General features: G+C 49.2%; 1 protein-coding gene across 3 annotated transcripts in view; it reads left to right on the plus strand.

Moving 5' to 3' along the window:
• Nucleotides 1-15,548, plus strand: part of LOC147115689 (inositol 1,4,5-triphosphate receptor associated 2-like) — a 92,947-nt gene extending 77,399 nt beyond the window's left edge. For all 3 annotated transcript variants that reach the window (XM_085990156.1, XM_085990157.1, XM_085990158.1), the window contains 3 exons: nucleotides 10,962-11,061; nucleotides 13,330-13,412; nucleotides 15,041-15,548. In XM_085990156.1, the coding sequence (XP_085846282.1) occupies nucleotides 10,962-11,061; nucleotides 13,330-13,412; nucleotides 15,041-15,287 (430 nt within the window). In that variant the 3' untranslated portion in view covers nucleotides 15,288-15,548. The remainder of the gene's footprint in view (nucleotides 1-10,961; nucleotides 11,062-13,329; nucleotides 13,413-15,040) is intronic.
• The last annotated feature ends 1,528 nt before the right edge of the window (nucleotides 15,549-17,076 follow it).

A 17,076-nucleotide genomic window follows, 5' to 3' on the forward strand; every position in this document is an offset into this window, starting at 1 on the left:
CTCCACATCCCACTTGACACTGACATCCATGCACCCTTTCCCACTCCCTCTCTCTCTATGGTCACATTCACCTAACTAATGGACTATGCAGCCCTCACACTCCCTATCACTGTCATGCTATGAAAACAACTTACATCACATAGGGAGGGCCCTTGGTCTTGCCATCTCACTCCATCTTTCTCTCCTTCTAAGCATCTATGCCATCGATTCTCTACACTCACTCCTTCATTCTCGCTCAAACTCCACTTGTCTCCCCCATTGCAGGAAAAGAGAGCTCACAACCGAAGAGAGCGAGCCAGGACAGGTGGAGGGGCAGCCTCCTTAGCCCAGCTGACCCCATGGGAGGAGGCGATCCTGGAGATCGTCGGCATCCAGGACGACACACAAGTGGGGGATGGAGAGACCGGTGCAGCAGAGCAAGCTGGTGACAGAAGAGTTTTCCAACTCTCTCAATTGCATTGCATGACTCGCTGATAATGACTTGGAAGCTCTAGCAGATGGACCTCTGATCATCTGCAATAAGCACTGTGCAGGTAACCCTGGCCTCTCATCTCTGACACTTTCCTTTACTCCCCCACAGGACCATCGCAAGCTCCCGTCTCCAGGACGCAGGAGGAGGTTCAGCCTCAGCATCCAGACTCCTCAGAGGAAGCTGCAACCTCTGAGGGCGCAGCGTCAGCAGAAGGCAACGCACCCAGCACCAGCGCAGACACTCACACCTCGGTGGGACCTTCGGGACATAGAGTAGTGTTGTCACCTGGTGTATCACAGCTCACAAGTGAGCCTCCGCAATTGGTGGAGACAGGGACAGCAGTGGAGAGTCCTAGTCGGAGGGCGCAGCACTCCCAGCTCGGCTCAGCTGCATGTCGACCCATTGCCTCTGGGTCCATCCACAGTATCAGCGGTGATGGCACTCCAGGAAAATATGCAGGAGTCTCTGGCAGGTTTTGTCTCCAGGGTTGCTGCGAGTGTGGAGCGAATGGAGGAGTCCGTCGCTAACATGAGCAGAGCCTTTGTGGAGTCATTGGCGCATCAACGCATTACCACGGAAAGGATGGCAACCTCCGTGGAAAGGCTGGCTACGGCCATGGAGGAGATAAGTCGCGCGAGTGTTGAAAACATGGTGAGTGTTCAGACTAGACTGACATCTCTGGAGGAGCGATGGGCAGCTATTGAACAGAGAAACCAGACCTTCATGGCAGTCCCTCGGAGAAGGACTGCCAGTCCCGACACGGGTCCCCATGGCTCCCCTGATGTGCAGCAAGGTGCTCTCTCGCCACTTGCAAGCGCTGAGGGGGACCTGACCCATGAGAGGGATGATGGTGGCAGAGAACAAGGAGGTGGGGGCTCCTCTCCAAGCGCTCAAACTTCCATGCCACTGACAAGTCCTCGGTCAGAGCCCCACCTGAGTCAGCACCCAAGTGAGATCGGCGTCTCAACCCCTGCACAGCCGCAGGAGCAGCAGACTGTTGCGCAGCCCTTACAGGCTCGCAACCCCAGAGGACGCCCGCCAAAGGTGTCCAGACAGGAGCAGCAAGGAAGTGAGCAAGGGGCCTCCACATCTGCTGATGCCACTGGGGAACCACTACGTAGGAGCACACGTAAGAGAAAGAAACTGCACAAATAGTCACAAGGGTAGTCACTTGGGTGGAATTTAATGTGTTATGGTTGAAAGCCATCAGAATAATGTTAATAAATCATCTGTTGGCTACTGCTGTAGTTGTGGCGTGTGTCATTTCGCGAATGGGACTTTCACTTTGAGGTCAGTATGGTGGTCACATCGCTAGAAGTCAGCTGGTTCCTGGCTACTGTCAGTGCTCAGGTAAAAGGATGCGAGGCAATAGTCCCTCATGGGCGAGGCTCAGCAAATCTGCCCAATATGAGCGCGTTCCTTGCATGCCGGCCACCAATGTTCTCGCGCACTGTTGCTGCTGGTTGATGAGCCTCTGCAAGATGTTCGTCTTCACTCTCCTCCTCCCCCTCATCATCTGAGGAGGATATGTCAGGAGCCACTTGGTCCTCGGCCATCTGCAAGCCACGACGCTGTGCCATGTTGTGAAGCACACAGCAAACCACAATGATTCTGGAGACCCTGGCTGCTGAGTATTGCCGGGCTCCACCTGATCTATCCAGGCATCTGAAGCGCATCTTCAGCAGACCAATGGTCTGCTCGATCATGGCTCTGGTGGAAAGGTGGCTGGAGTTGTAGTTCTCCTCAGCTGCGTTGGATGGGCTCCTCAGCGGCGTCAATAGCCACGTCCTCAAGGGATAGTCCTTGTCTCCAAGTAGCCATCCGTTAAGTTGGTGTGGCGGACTGAATAGCGGAGGCACAGTAGACTGGCGCAGTATGAAGGAGTCATGGCAACTGCCAGGGTACTTGGCACAAACATGCAAAATTTCCTTCTTGTGGTCACACACCAGCTGAATGTTGAGGGAGTGGAAGCCCTTGCGGTTGACAAAAATACCAGGATTGCGATGGGGAGCCTTAAGGGCCACATGTGTGCAATCAACGATGCCCTGCACCCTTGGAAAGCCTGCAAGATTAGCAAATCCAACCGCTCTCGCCATGACACTTGCTCGATCCTTGGTGAAATGGATGTGATTGTGCGCGATGGCAAAGAGGGCATCGGTTACCCGCTTGATGCAGGTGTGTGCGGCCGCCTGCAAGATGCCGCTGATGTCTGCTGCTGATCCCTGGAATGAGCCTGAGGCAAAAAAGTTGAGTGCGATGGTGACATTGATGGCCACTGATAAGGGGTGTCCAGCTGCTCCTCTGGGCTCCAGGTCTTGCTGCAGCATTGCGCAGATGTCAGCCACTATCTCTCGCGAAAGTTGGAGCCGCCTTTGGCACTGCTGCTCAGACATGTTGAGGTAGCTGACCCTGCGTCTGTAGACCCTGTTTGGGGGGTATCTCCTGCGCCGACGGCCTTCCATACGCTGGCCCCTTCTGGCCTGTGCATCCTCGGGTGGGGCAGCAGCAGCTTGGCGCAACTGTTGTTGCTGCTGCTGTTGGGCGGCCTCATGTAATATCCAGAAGGGCAGGACAAAAATGGCTCAGTTGAGGAAGCGCTCAGTGAAGGTGGCGAGAGGGGTTTCCCAGGAGGTCACACTGGAGATGGTTGTCAGGCTCCAAACTTCCAGAGCTGTGGGTATGCCTTCTGAAAGATCCCCCAGACCTGAGAGAGCAAAGTTATGCCACCTGCAATTAAAGCCTGTTCAAATCTGCCATTTAATGGTTGAGCTGCAGCTGCTACTCCGCAAGCCAGTTGTGCTCCCGCCAGGTTTCAGATGTGTGTTTCCCACCAGGCGTGTTTCACGTGGGAAAACGAGTAAACTTGCAAGTGGTTAGGAAAATGGGATTATAGAGCCTTGTTAAGGGCCTTAAGGGCCTATCCCGCCTCCTGGAGGCGGGACGGAGTCGGGACCAGCAGACACGAATTTAGGAAAATTGCATGGAGGCGGGTTTGGGCCCGCACGCCAGTTTTGCGATTTTTATCCCCCACACGCCTCCAATCCCGCCTCCCCGGCCCTAGCAAAATCCAGCCCACTGTCTTTTTCCTCGCACATTTTGATTAAGGGCATGCGAGGTCAACTAAAAGTTTTTGCAAAGTAAAGCTGGCATAGTAAAATTGATGACCACTAAACGTGAACATTTACAGCAGTTATCATGCTCTGCTGTTCATTTGCCAATAATTTCTGATTTGTATCTTATATATATTTTCACCAAATCAGAAGAAATGCTTGGGAAGGTTTCTCTTACCGTGTTTAGACACAGAGGATCACCTGGGCAGAAGCATATAGAGGAAAATCGGCGGGGGGAGAGGATCAAATGCCTTATATAGCCCACCCATATTTTCTCCCACTTAAACTAATGGGTGGAACATTGAGTTTTGTATCTGATTTTCCTCTATGTTCTCTGCCAAGTGTTTGGTGGTTTGTTATTTTGTTTGAAGCTGTTGAAGTCTCCAGGGAGTGGTGTGGCAGGTGACTTCAAGGCTTCTGCTCAGACCAGTTGCTCCCAGACATGGGTGCAGTAGTTTGTATCCCCCTTGGCCTGCAGCATGACGGGGAGAATGAACAGAGGCGACACAGAGGAGGACAAGCTGCTCGAAGAGGGAGGAGGAGGAAGTGGAGAAGGGCTCTCAGCAGGAGTCCATATTCACCCAGGGTCTTCAGGGAGCAATTCTCCTACCTCGACCTCAGCGAAGAACAGTGTATGTGACGTCTCCACTTCGCTAAGGAGGTGCTCACTGAAATCTGCCACCTGTTGCAGGCAGAAATGCAGCCTCAGAGCGGGGCGAGGATGGCATTGCCAGTGGCTGTGAAGGTGAGTGTTGCCGTGAATTTTTATTCGTGGGCTTCTTCCAGGCTGCAGCAGGTTTGCAACATCTCACAGTTCACCGTTGCATAAGGGAGGCCACTGAGGCTCTGTATGCAAAGAGAGGTGAATACATTTCATTCTCTCTTGCCAGAGAGAAGCAGGCGGAGCAAGCTTGCGGCTTCCCCATGGTGCAGGCCATTGACTGCACACACTTTGCTTTGCGGGCACCGCATGTTCTCGCTCAGGCCAACATCCCCAGCATCGAAGCTTTGACCACGCTCGATCAGCTCCGATGGACGGGTCACATCGTCCGCATGCCCGATACGAGACTCCCAAAACAAGCGCTCTACTCGGAGTTCCGACATAGCAAGAGAGTTCCAGGTGGGCAGAGGAAATGCTTCAAGGACACCCTCAGAGCCTCCTTGAAAAAGTGCATCATCCCCTCCGACACCTAGGAATCCCTGGCCCAAGACGGCTCAAAGTGGAAGAGAAGCATCCGGGAAGGCGCCGAACACCTCGAATCTCTTCGCCAGGAGCAAGCGGAAGCCAAGTGCAAACAGTGGATGGGGCGCACGTCAACCCAAGCACCCCACCCACCTGCCCCTTCAACCACCGTCTGCCCCACTTGTGACTGAGACTGTAGGTCCCGCATTGGACTCATCAGTCACCTGAGAACTAATTATTAGCATGGAAGCAAGTCATCCTCGATTCCGAGGGACTGTCTAAGAGGAAGAAGAAGACACTTTGCTTTGCGGGCGCCGCATGTGAAGTCGGAGATGTACCGCAACCGGAAGGGATTCCACCCCCTCAGTGTCCAGCATGAAGTCTGCATGCTGCCTGCATCAGAAGGAATAGGTGCAAGGTGCAATTTCTAGTCCCTTGGGTCACCCGTGAATTTGGATGAATGTCTGAACAATATAATGTACTTTATTTACTTTTTAAATAAAGGCAGTCTCCCATATTGGCTTAGCGTCCCTCTAAAGTAATTGACCCTCATTCCACATCACTTGAAGTGACAGGTGCGATTGTAAGCATGTTGTTGTGTGAAACTGGATTAATCTGGTCAAGAATGTTCACTTGCAGTTTGCTTAGATAGCTTACATTTGAATCGATGGCTGTGGCAGGGTAGCAGGAGTGCTGTTTTACTTGAATGTAATTAGCAAAAGAAATTGGCAGACATTTCGTGGTTGAAAAATAGGGTTGAATTTTAATGGGTGGGGCCGTGAGGTGGTCGGGAAACCCGGAAGGACAGGTTTCCCGCAGGCCCTGCTGAATTTAACGGAAGGGCCTGATTTGAATGGGAAGCCTCTGTTTCCCACCTGCAGTCAGCCAGATGGAGAGGCTGGCTGGCTGCGGGCTGGTAGGCCTGTGGCAGTAGGCCGCAGAGAGGTCAGAGGGAGGGATCGGGTGGGGGCTGGAGGAGGATCGGGGAGTGGGGGAGAGAGGATCAAGGCCAGAGCATCGGTGGGGTGGGTGGTGAGGGAGGAATGGATCAGGGCTGGACTCTGGCGCACCGGGGGTGGGGGAGGGGGGTGGTGGGGGAGGGAAGAATGGATCAGGGCCGGACTCTGGAGGATTGGGGGGGTCGGGTGGAGGGAAGCATGGGTTGGGGCTGGAATCAAAACAGAATGATTTGTCTTGAAGATCTCGCTGATCTATGAGCTGAATTGCGCCAAGATCTGGGACCAATCACCAGTTAACCCCTTTCTTATCCATAGCTGCAAAGTTGCCAGATGCCAAGGGGCAGGGGCTTCCAGCAGAAGAAGGGAGAAAAGGTGGCGAACTGGAGAAAAATAGAGAGAATGCGAGATGACAGGAGGTTACCCAAAAAAAGTTTTGGGAGGGATGCAGCTCTCTGGTCTGAAATCAGCACCAATTGGTACTAAAAGGGAGATTTTCTGTTTTGGGAACCTTCACTTCCCTAGCCTGTAATTTTCTATCCATTAAATTAAGCAGAAATCTCCCTTTAAATTCAGAGTGAAGGGAAAATAGAATGTGCATATGCTCCTTACTACTCCAGTGGTATAGTAAGGAGTATTCTTCCAAGGTTCATTGTTGATGTAAACCTGTGTTTGGGAGCAAGATGAAGATTCAAAAAAGGCAACCAAAGATTTCAAAGGCAACTCTTTGGTGAAGTTTATTGATGCGGTTTTAGCCAATCACAGCATTGAGTTTAATCTCTCTTTGATCTGCTGTACCACTGTACATTGCTGTAGTGTAAGACACAGTTCGCACACAATGGCAGAACAGAGAATCTCATTGATAACTGTTCAATGATACTCAGCCTCCAGGATTAACCCTAATCACCAGCACATTTCACCCTGACTGATGTGGATTTAATTGGCTTGAGATGTCATTTTCTGCAGCGAGATTAGATAAGTGTTTCGTTGTTTGCAAGGATGCTTGGCTCCGGATAAGTACCTCACCCAGGCATGAGTCTAATCCAAGTATATAATGGCAGATCAATTCATTTCTAACTCATTCTCATTAAAGGGGCTATTATTGAATTGCACTGCTGGCTTAAATTTCAGAAAGGGAGCTATTGGCTACAACCACCGTAGGTGTAGGGAGGGATCGGGGAGTGGTTGGGGGCCGGAGGAGGATCGGGGTCGGAGCATCGGTGGGGGGTGGGGAGGAAGAGAGGATCGGGGCTGGACTGAGGATCATCGTGCGGGGGTGGTGGTGGAGAGAGAGGAACGGGGCCGGACAGGATCATCGGGGGGGGGGGGTTCGGAGGCCTCATGGCGGGGGGCGGGGGGGTCTCTGATCGCGGGGGGGTGGGTTAGGCAGGGACCCTGGATCCAGGAGGTTAGTGTAAAGGCACCTACCTCCTGGATCCAGCAGTACTCGCCTTGCTGTAGCTGGCGAGTTTTACGAAGTGTGCACAACCTGACCAGCAACAGTTAAACACATTATAATATTTAAATAGATAGCCCGCCTCCTGGCAGCGGGTTGGCTGTCCGCCCTTGTCCCGCCCCACCTCCCGCCTCCGTTAAAACCAGAAATGGGCGGATTGGAAGCAGGTTCAGGTCGGGATAACAACAGAAATTGCTGGAAAAACTCAGCAGGTTAGGCAACATCCGGGTTGAAACCCTTCTTCAAAACTGGAAAGAAAATAAAATAGATCGAAGGCAGGGCTGCGATCGAACAAAAGAAGTAAAAGAGACAATAAAAGGTATTCGAAACCAGACGAGATGGTAATAGGCCAGAGGAGACAAAAGACAGCTGAGATTAGGTGTGAAGTGTACTGGCAGGTTAGGAAACAGCAGCTAGGTGGGAGAGAGAAACAAAAGGAAAGGGGGGGGGGACAGGAAGACCTAAAACAAAGGGGTGGAAAAAATTATAAGTAAAAAAGTAATAGGGGCCGAGGTTATGATCTGAAATTGTTGAACTCGATATTGAGTCCGGAAGGCTGCAAAGTGCCTAATCGGAAAATGAGTTGCTGTTCCTCGAGTTTACGTTGAGCTTCCGTGGAACAATACAAGAGGCCAAGGACGGTGAGGTCCGAGTGGGAATGGAGCGGTGAATTAAAATGACAGGCGACCGGAAGCTCGGGGTCACCCTTACGGACTGAATGGAGGTGTTCCGCAAAGCGGTCACCCAATCTGCGTTTGGTCTCCCCAATGTAGAGGAGACTGCATCATGAGCAGCGAATACAGTATACTAGATTGCAAGAAGTACAAGTAAATCGCTGTTTCACCTGGAAGGGGTGTTTGGGGCCCTGGGAAGGGGGGAGGTATAGGGGCAGGTGTTACATCTCCTGCGCTTGCACGGGAAGGTGCCAGGCGAAGGGGAAGGGCTGTTTGGGGTGATAGAGGAGTGGACTAGGGTGTCTCGGAGGGAGCGGTCCCTACGGAATGCTGAAAGGGGAGGGGAGGGGAAGATGCGTTTGGTGGTGGGATCACTTTGGAGGTAGTGGAAATGGCGGCGGATGATCCATTGAATGTGGAGGCTGGTGGGGTGAAAGGTGAGGACAAGGGGAACCCTATCGTTGTTCCGGGAGGGTGAGGCAGGGGTGAGGGCAGAAGTGCGGGAGATAGAGTGGACACGGTTGAGGGCCGTGTCAACCACGGTAGAGGGGAATCCTCGGTTGCGGAAAAAGGAAGACATGTCGGAAGCATTGGTGTGGAAGGTGGCATCGTCGGAGCAGATACGGCGGAGACGGAGAAACTGGGAGAATGGAATAGAGTCCTTACAGGAGGCAGGGTGGGAGGAAGTGTAGTCCAGGTAGCTGTGGGAGTCAGTGGGCTTGTAGTGAATATTGGTCGATAACCTATCCCCAGAGATGGAGACGGAGAAGTCGAGGAAGGGAAGGGAAGAGTCAGAGATGGACCATGTGAAGGTGAGGGAAGGGTGGAAATTGGAGGCAAAGTGAATGAAATTGGAGGCAAAGTGAATGAAATTGTCTAGTTCGGGGCGAGAGCAGGAAACGGCACCGATACAGTCATCAATGTATCGGAAAAAGAGGTGAGGGAGGGGACCTGAGTAGGATTGGAACAAAGATTATTCCACATAGCCCACGAAAAGGCAGGCATAGCTAGGACCCATGCGGGTACCCATAGCAACACCTTTGATTTGGAGGAAATGAGTGGAGTTAAAGGAGAAGTTGTTCATTGTGAGAACAAGTTCAGCCAGGTGGAGGAGGGTGGTGGTGGATGGGGACTGGACAGGCCTCTGTTCAAGGAAGAAGCGGAGCGCCCTCAGGTCATCCTGGTGGGGGATGGAGGTGTAGAGGGATTGTACGTCCATGGTGAAAAGGAAGCGGCTGGGGCCAGGAAACTGGAAACTGTTAAAGTGGCGGAGGGCGTCCGAAGAGTCGCGGATGTAGGTGGGAAGAGACTGGACAAGGGGAGAAAAGATAGTCGAGATAGGAAGAGATAAGTTCCGTGGGGCAAGAACAGGCTGAAATGATGGGTCTACCAGGGCAGTCCTGTTTGTGGATCTTGGGAAGGAGGTAGAAGTGGGCTATGCGGGGTTGGGTAACTATGAGGTTGGTGGCAGCGGGGGGAAGATCTCCAGAGGAGATGAGGTCAGTGACAGTCTTGGAAACGGTGGTTTGATGTTCAGTAGTGGGGTCATGGTCCAGGTGGAGGTAGGAGGAGGTGTCGGAGAGTTGGCGTTCAGCTTCCGCTAGGTAGAGGCCAGTTTGCCAAACAACAACAGCACCACCCTTGTCAGCGGGTTTAATGACAATGTCAGGGTTGGATCTAAGAGAATGGAGTGCTGCAAGTTCAGAGGGAAGTAGGTTGGAGTGAGTGAGGGGAGCAGAGAAATGGAGACGGCCGATGTCACGGCGACAGTTAGCGATGAAAAGATCTAGAGAGGGTAAGAGGCCAGGGGGAGGGGTCCAGGTAGAACGGGAATTCTGCAAGCGGGAGAAAGGGTCAGTCGTGCGGGGGGAAGACTCCTGGCCAGAGAAGTGGGCACGGAGATGAAGGTGGCGGAAAAAGAGCTCAACATCGTGCCGAGCTCGAAATTCATTGAGGTGGGGGTGTAAGGGGATGAAGCTCAGGCCTTTGCTGAGGACTGATCGTTCGGGGTCAGAGGGTGGAAGGTCAGAGGGGATAGTGAAAACGCGGCGGGGGTGAGATTGGGAGAAGGGGGGTCAGAGGAAAGTGAAGGGGAAGAAGGTTCCGGAGGGGCGTTGTGTCCAAGAGTTGATGAAGCTTGCGATCCTTGACATCGGAAAGGAAGAAAAAAAGTTTTTTGAAGCGTCGGATGAGTTGAAGGATGAAATGGAACTGTGGACCCGGACAGCTTTGAGATAGAGTGCGCCGGTGTTGCTGAAGAGAGAGGTCGAGAGTGTTCATGTGGCGCCACATGGCGTTGAGTGTGGATCTCAGGATGCGGCGAGAGCAGTAGTCCGAGGAATGATGAATATCTTGGAGATATTTGTAATCCTGGGTGGATCCGAAACATGAAGGGTGGAAGTTTAGTTGGAATCCACGTGGAATAAGTCGGAACCGGAGACAGTTGCTGAGGAAAATGATGTGGCTGTGAAACCGAGTCTTGGCAGATACCTGATCAAACACGAGAAGGGAAACTGAAAGTAATGAAGATGAACAAGGTTGAAGAGCCAAACGGAGATCCCGTCGAAGAGAAGAGCAGAACTTCTTCAAGGTAGGCATTCCTAGAAGAGGTGTGGCAGTGAACCAAACACTAGTACGATCGCAAAATACTGCAGATGCTGGAAATCCGAATTCCGGGATTCTGGTTTTTAACACTTTAACTACCCCCATGCCCCTAACCCACCTGTTTTTCTTAGGTTAAAATTCCCCCATTGTATCAGCACAACTCAAGTCAGTCAGTAAACAGGAGGTAAGTTATTCACAGAAAAACTCTCATAGCTGTCTTATCACATGATAGAATATATTGTCAGTTTCTACAATTTAATAGCATGTTCAGTGTTGTGCCATATTACAGATTTAGTGGATCTATGTTAACATATTTCAGTATTTTGCTTTTACAGATGCATTGTGAATTGTACATCATAAGTAAATAATTCACTTTTTAATATATTGAAATCACCTTCCTAAATAGATTTTTGACATAGCAAACACAACACCTTGTTGAGCTGGCTACATGAAGTAGAATACATTTTATGGAACAGATTTTAATACATTTGTACTGAATTCCACAGCCAAAGATTATATACTGAGGAAAAGAAAATCATCAACCCATTAGTCATGAGTTCAGGGATCAGTAACTCCCTTTATAATGAAATAGCAGAAACTGGAGAGGTAATTAACAGTTTTGATGTTGTATCTGTGAAATGTCAAAATGAAATGTCAAAAACATATCTGCAAATAATTTATGAGCTAATGAATGTGTTGCCTTGCAAAATTAGTTCTGGCAAGCTTTGCCAGTGGACTTATTCCACTGCTGTCCATGTTTTATTTTAAATGCTATTTAAAATACATATGCTTAAAATGCAATTTTAATAGGTATAAGGTACCTCTTAATGTTGGTTCTAAGTTTTTAACATAAATGGTTTTAGCTCGAAGTTGACAGCCCGAGTTGGCAATCCAGGGTTATTAGTGCAGAAAGCATGAGTAGCTGGGACTGTATGGTGCATCAGCCGCTGGACTGTGGTAGAAATAGGCAAGGGGAAATAAACGCCATGGGGAGGAAAGGAATGTACAAAAATGGGAGGTAACAGAATGCAAAGAGGATGGGGGAGGCCCAGAATACAACAGTAGAGCACAAGTTGAATGCAAGGGAGAGGGCAGAATGCAAGACAGAAAATGGGTGGGGAATGCATGGCAAAGGGGGAAATGGACTTGGATGGTGAGAGAGGAAATGATAGGGAAGCGATGACATTGAAAGAAGTTAAGAATGGAGACAATGGGAACATTGATGGCAATGAATGGCTACACAAGTGGCACTAGAGGGAAAGGGAAAATGGTAATGAATGGAAGAGGGAAGGGGAGAAGATGGGAGTGGTGCTTTGGATGGGGGAGAAAAGAGAGTGCCAACATGTTTGCGGATGATGTTGCCAAAAGGCAGCATTTAGATGACGAAGAGGAGGGGGCCTAAGTAAGAGATTCCGAAGCTAATAGTGTAGGGGAAAGAAAAGAAGCCATTGCTGGCTACGATTGGATAGGTAAGAGGGAAACCAAGCAAAGACCGTCTCACTGAGCTGGACAATGGAGAGAGGAGATGGTGTGGTCAATCATATCAATGGCTGCAGAGAGGACAAGACGGATAGTGCACCATGATAACAATCACAGAGAATGTGACTTTGGTCAGGGCTATTGTGGTGCTGTAGCAGGGGCGTAATTCTTTGCAAAACCATCTGCCTGTGGCTTGCCTGTAAATGAGAGTGGGTGGGAGCAGCCAATCTCTGTAGTTTCCCCCGTTAGCATGCCTAACCCGACCACAGTATGAGCATCCCTGAGACAGGTACCGGATCGTGAAGTCCATTGTTGGGAAATTTTATTGCATCTTTGTGGAGCATTACTGGAACATTTTGCTGGCCAGAAATTGGATATTCTGTCCACCCTCAGTCAGGATATTGATGGTCATTTAGAGTCATAAAATCATGCAAATTTATGGCACAGAAGGAGGCAATTTCAGCCCACTGTGTCTGTGCCGGCCGAAGAAGAACTATCCAGCCTAATCCCACTTTCCAGCTCTTGGTCCATAGCCCTGTAGGTTTTCAGGTGCATATCCAAGTACTTTTTAAATGCGATGAGAGTTTCTGCCTCTACCACCCTTTCAGGCAGTGAGTTTCAGACCCCCACCACCTGCTGGGTGAAAACATTTCTCCTCAACTCCCCTCTAATCCTTCTACCAATTACTTTAAATCTATGCCCGCTGGTTATTGACCTCTCTGCTATGCGAAGCTGGGAAATGCATATCCTCCCCCCTGCCCCCCGGCGATCTCTCCCACCGCCCCCCCTCCACCGCGATCACTTCCCCCCGCGACCTCTTCCCTCCCCCCCCCACGCGACCTCTTCCCTCCCCCCCCACGCCACCTCTTCCCTCCCCCCCGCGCCACCTCTTCCCTCCCCCCCGCGCCACCTCTTCCCTCCCCCCCGCGCCACCTCTTCCCTCCCCCCCCGCGCCACCTCTTCCCTCCCCCCCCGCGCCACCTCTTCCCTCCCCCCCGCGCCACCTCTTCCCTCCCCCCCCGCGCCACCTCTTCCCTCCCCCCCCGCGCCACCTCTTCCCTCCCCCCCCGCGCCACCTCTTCCCTCCCCCCCCGCGCCACCTCTTCCCTCCCCCCGCGCCACCTCTTCCCTCCCCCCACGCCACCTCTTCCCTCCCCCCGCGCCACCTCTTCCCTCCCCCCGCGCCACCTCTTCCCTCCCCCGCGCTATATCAAGAGGGCGTCTCTATGAACTGTGGGCGAAGAGAGTGCCTCTGAGAACTCTATAAAATGGCAGAGAGGAATTTGGTACGAGTGCTGGTAAGATACCTTCACCACCAATAATTTGTGCTCTTGTATGTCCTTTTGAATTTTGTAAAATTACATTTTTTTATATTTTGTCTTCGCCGTTTTGCAGATTCCACAAGGCGTAGATAAAATCTGCACAGATGAAATTAACATAGCAGTTGATGTGAATGAGCACAAATACATTGAGAAAAGGTAGGTTGTAGTTTGGTGAATGCTGCCATTTCCTGTGTGCCATTAATTTGCTATTATACAATGAATGCCAATAGAACAACTTGCATTTATATAGCGCCTTAATGTAGAAAAATGTCCCAAGGCACTTCACGGAGGCATAATAAAAAAAAAACGGATGCCTAGCCAAAGAAGGATATTAGGAGGGATGACCAAAAGCTTGGTCAAAGAGCTGGGTTTTAAGGAGGGTCATTAAGGAGAGGTGGAGGGGTTTAGGACGGGAATTCCAAAGTGTGGAGCCTTTGTGCCAGAATGGAGATTATGAGGGTTGTAAGAAATAGCTGTTAGATTCAAAGATGGGTTTTAATTCTTAGAACAGAGACTGACAACATGCAACCGGGAACAGACAGCATAAATGCCAGTAAAGTCGAATATCACACATCAAAAGACAAATAGAAGTGATAAGGGAATTGTAAAATGCAAGGAAACAGGGAGGATAGCACCTGCTAGATAACAAGGAGCCACGAAGCCATAAAATGCCCTTGAAGAAACTTGTCAAAACATTCCTCAGAAAGATAAGAGGGAGGCCTCGTCAGTCATGCAGAAAGGGACGGCGAGGGGTGCCTTCCCGCTTCACAATTGGACAATAGGATGGGGGTCAAATGATTGACACCAGGTGATTACCAGCCCACCGAAATAACTATAAATATAGACGACCGAGAGAGGAAATCAGGCAGTCAGGGGCGAAGGCTTCCCCAAGGTGGCTACGGCCTAACACCTTGGTTAAGTTTAGCCTCTGAGGTGGCTGATGGCCTCATACCTCCAACAGCTTGAGAGATGACCCAACGGAAGTGACCACTGCAGCAGACTGCAGGAATCCATCTAATCCGAGACCACCGTACTGCCTCCCTGTCCATCCGGTCGTGGCATTCCGATTCGGGAGTCGTAGATCGCTCCTACTGTCACGGGTTGTATGTCTATTATACTCGGCTTAAACCATATGTAATATCTGATTATGCTTTAAAACTGTAGCTCTTTAATAAAAGCCTTGCAACTTCTAAAACCCTGTTGGGTAATCTGTGTGAGCCTGTGATCCTAAATCTTACAGGGTAGCTGTAGGGCTGGAGGAAGTTACAGATATAGAGAGGGTCCAGGATATGGAGGAATTTAAACACAAGAATAAGAATTTTAAATGTGAGGCATAGGAGGAACCGAGAGCCAATGTAGATTGACAAGGACAAGAGTGAGATGTGATGCGGGATAGAATATGGACAGCAGAGTTTTGGATGAGCTGAAGTGTACGGAGGGTGGAGGATTGGTGGAACAGTTGGTGGTAATTTTAACTTTTGCTGATAGTGTAAAACAGGTGGTATTGGATCAGCTGCCCGTTATATATTCCTCCCAATTTTCCTTGAAATCAATGGAAAGGAAAATCGGGAGCGGTGTATAACGGGCGGCTGATCCAATATCGCCTGTTTAACAAAATCATCAAAAGTTAAAATGACCCCTGCTGAGTCTGGAGGCGACTAAAGCAAGGATGAGGGTTTCAGTAACTGATGGGCTGAGGTAGGGGTGGAGGCAGGTACGTTTCCATCCAGAAAAGCTTTTCATTAAAATGTTACAAAACTGTCACGTCGTTGCTCTGTTCACAGATTAGATGATACCTCAGAGAAGATAAACCAGTTGTGGCTACAAGGACCAAGATGCAGAAGAATAATTCGGTCATCTGCTGCCATTATGCTGGTGTTAGGATTGCCCCTGAGTCTTGTAAACTCTTTTTCACACGTATCGATCAGTGACTCTGCATTGCATCTTTGTAGTGCCTCATTCTGGTCTACTCTTCGACAAACCTTTTTACCCTGTTGGGGCCTATGGCACCTGACTCCCCCACCCGTGTGATTTCACAGCTTTACTGGTTTCAGATTTGTCACAAAGATAGCAACAAATGTTAAATGAAACATATTATCCTAAAAGCTCTAATTTAATTAAATTAGTTCTATTTCACTTACGTTTTGAAAATACATTCTGCCAACATTTATCCCTTATAAAATCACAAATGGAGTTTTGAATCATGTAGTTATGTCAGTACTGTTTAGCATTTGTAACTTCTTATTTTTGTGTGTTTTTTGTTCTTTTTATAAATAGAGTTTATTAACATCTTTTTAGGTGTCTTTCCCTTTATTTTTCCTGTTTAAACTGCTCTGGGTGCTCAGTTTGTAGAAGTGGATCCTTCGAGATCACCTAGTGAGTAGTTGAGCCATACAGACCAGGAAGGTATAGTGTTGAATCCTCAGTATGTGCTGAGATAGGAAATATCAGCTGCAGTACAAATGCTACAGTTGGCTTCAATGTCTTGTTTAGGGAGGTACAATAAACCAGAGTTCTTGCTCCTGACTGTTATCCAGTGACCCTCACTGGAAATGTACATATGCAGTCCCTGCCCCCATTTTTCATGCAGTATGATTTTGCCATTCCCATTTGCAACATTTTCACAGCATGTTCTTTCAATTCCTTCCTCCCCTCCTAAACCCCAACCCCCTGTCTCTGCACCTGCTTAATATGTTACAGTTACAGCTTTTTCCAGTTCTGATGAAGGGTCCCAGACCTGAAACATTTTTCTCTCCCCACGGATGCTGCCTGTCCTGCTGAATATTTCCAGCATTTTCTGTTGTTATATGCAGTCATTAGGTGGTGACACAACTGCAGTTGAATAGCCTGCTAAAAATTGAGTATCTAGGGTCACCCATGAGGTAAGGGAGCAGCTGGCGCCAATGGAACTATACCCCAGCAAGGAGTCAACATCTTCAGGAGGGGAGAGGAGAAAATTGGTGCAAAAAGGAAGGAAAATTATTTTTAAAAACCAGTATTTTAACATCAGTGGTTTTCAGAGGGAGTGAACCCTGAGGCAATTGTAAATTATTCTGTCCCACTCACTGTTATATAAGTTCTCTACTCAAAGTATTGCCATTGAGGATGTTGTATTGTAAATAATTTAAAACCAGCTCACAGGCAATACTGTTGATTTTTTTTTTAGTTAATTTTTAAGTGAATGCCAGCCTATGCCTGGCATGTGAACCCAATTAAAAGTTTACTATACGTTTACATTTACTCCCTTGTTGAAAACAATCAAAGCAGTTATGACTGAACGACTGCCCTATACAAAAGTGCTTGCTGTGAAACTTGTTCATTCAGTGTATAACATTGACTTTCCATCCATTTTTTCCACAGGCAGAAGGTGCGCCTAGAAATAATAATATATGAGCAAAGCAGTTTTGCATATTTGAAGCTCTGCTTTTCTGAAGCGGAATGAATATTCTAGTCTTTCATTTAACTATTTAAAATATCAGGGCTGCAAGGGATAGTTGAAAAATTTTCCATTTGGAATGGGGAAAGAAAGGGAAATGGGGAACAATTTAGTGAAATACTAGCCTATCACCTGTGGCATTTCTCCTCAATAGTCTCTGATCTGGAGCACGGCTCTTAGGTTTTGCTGCTAAGCTGCAGCTGTGTTTACTTGTCCTGTAAGTTTAAGGCCACTGCTCGGGTACTCGGTGAGGAAATTGGCATTTTCTGAGGTCAGTTAGAGGCTTATTGTTGAGGGAAGTTCCTATACATCAGCAGCTGCAATGTAAATCTTCAGCTCCTGCCCTTCTGAAGTCAGACTATCAAGGTCAGAAAAAAAAGTTGC

The sequence above is a fragment of the Somniosus microcephalus genome, chromosome 6 (assembly GCF_052327205.1).
Source record: "Somniosus microcephalus isolate GS21.2 chromosome 6, FLI_Smic_1.0, whole genome shotgun sequence".
NCBI lineage: Eukaryota > Metazoa > Chordata > Chondrichthyes > Squaliformes > Somniosidae > Somniosus > Somniosus microcephalus.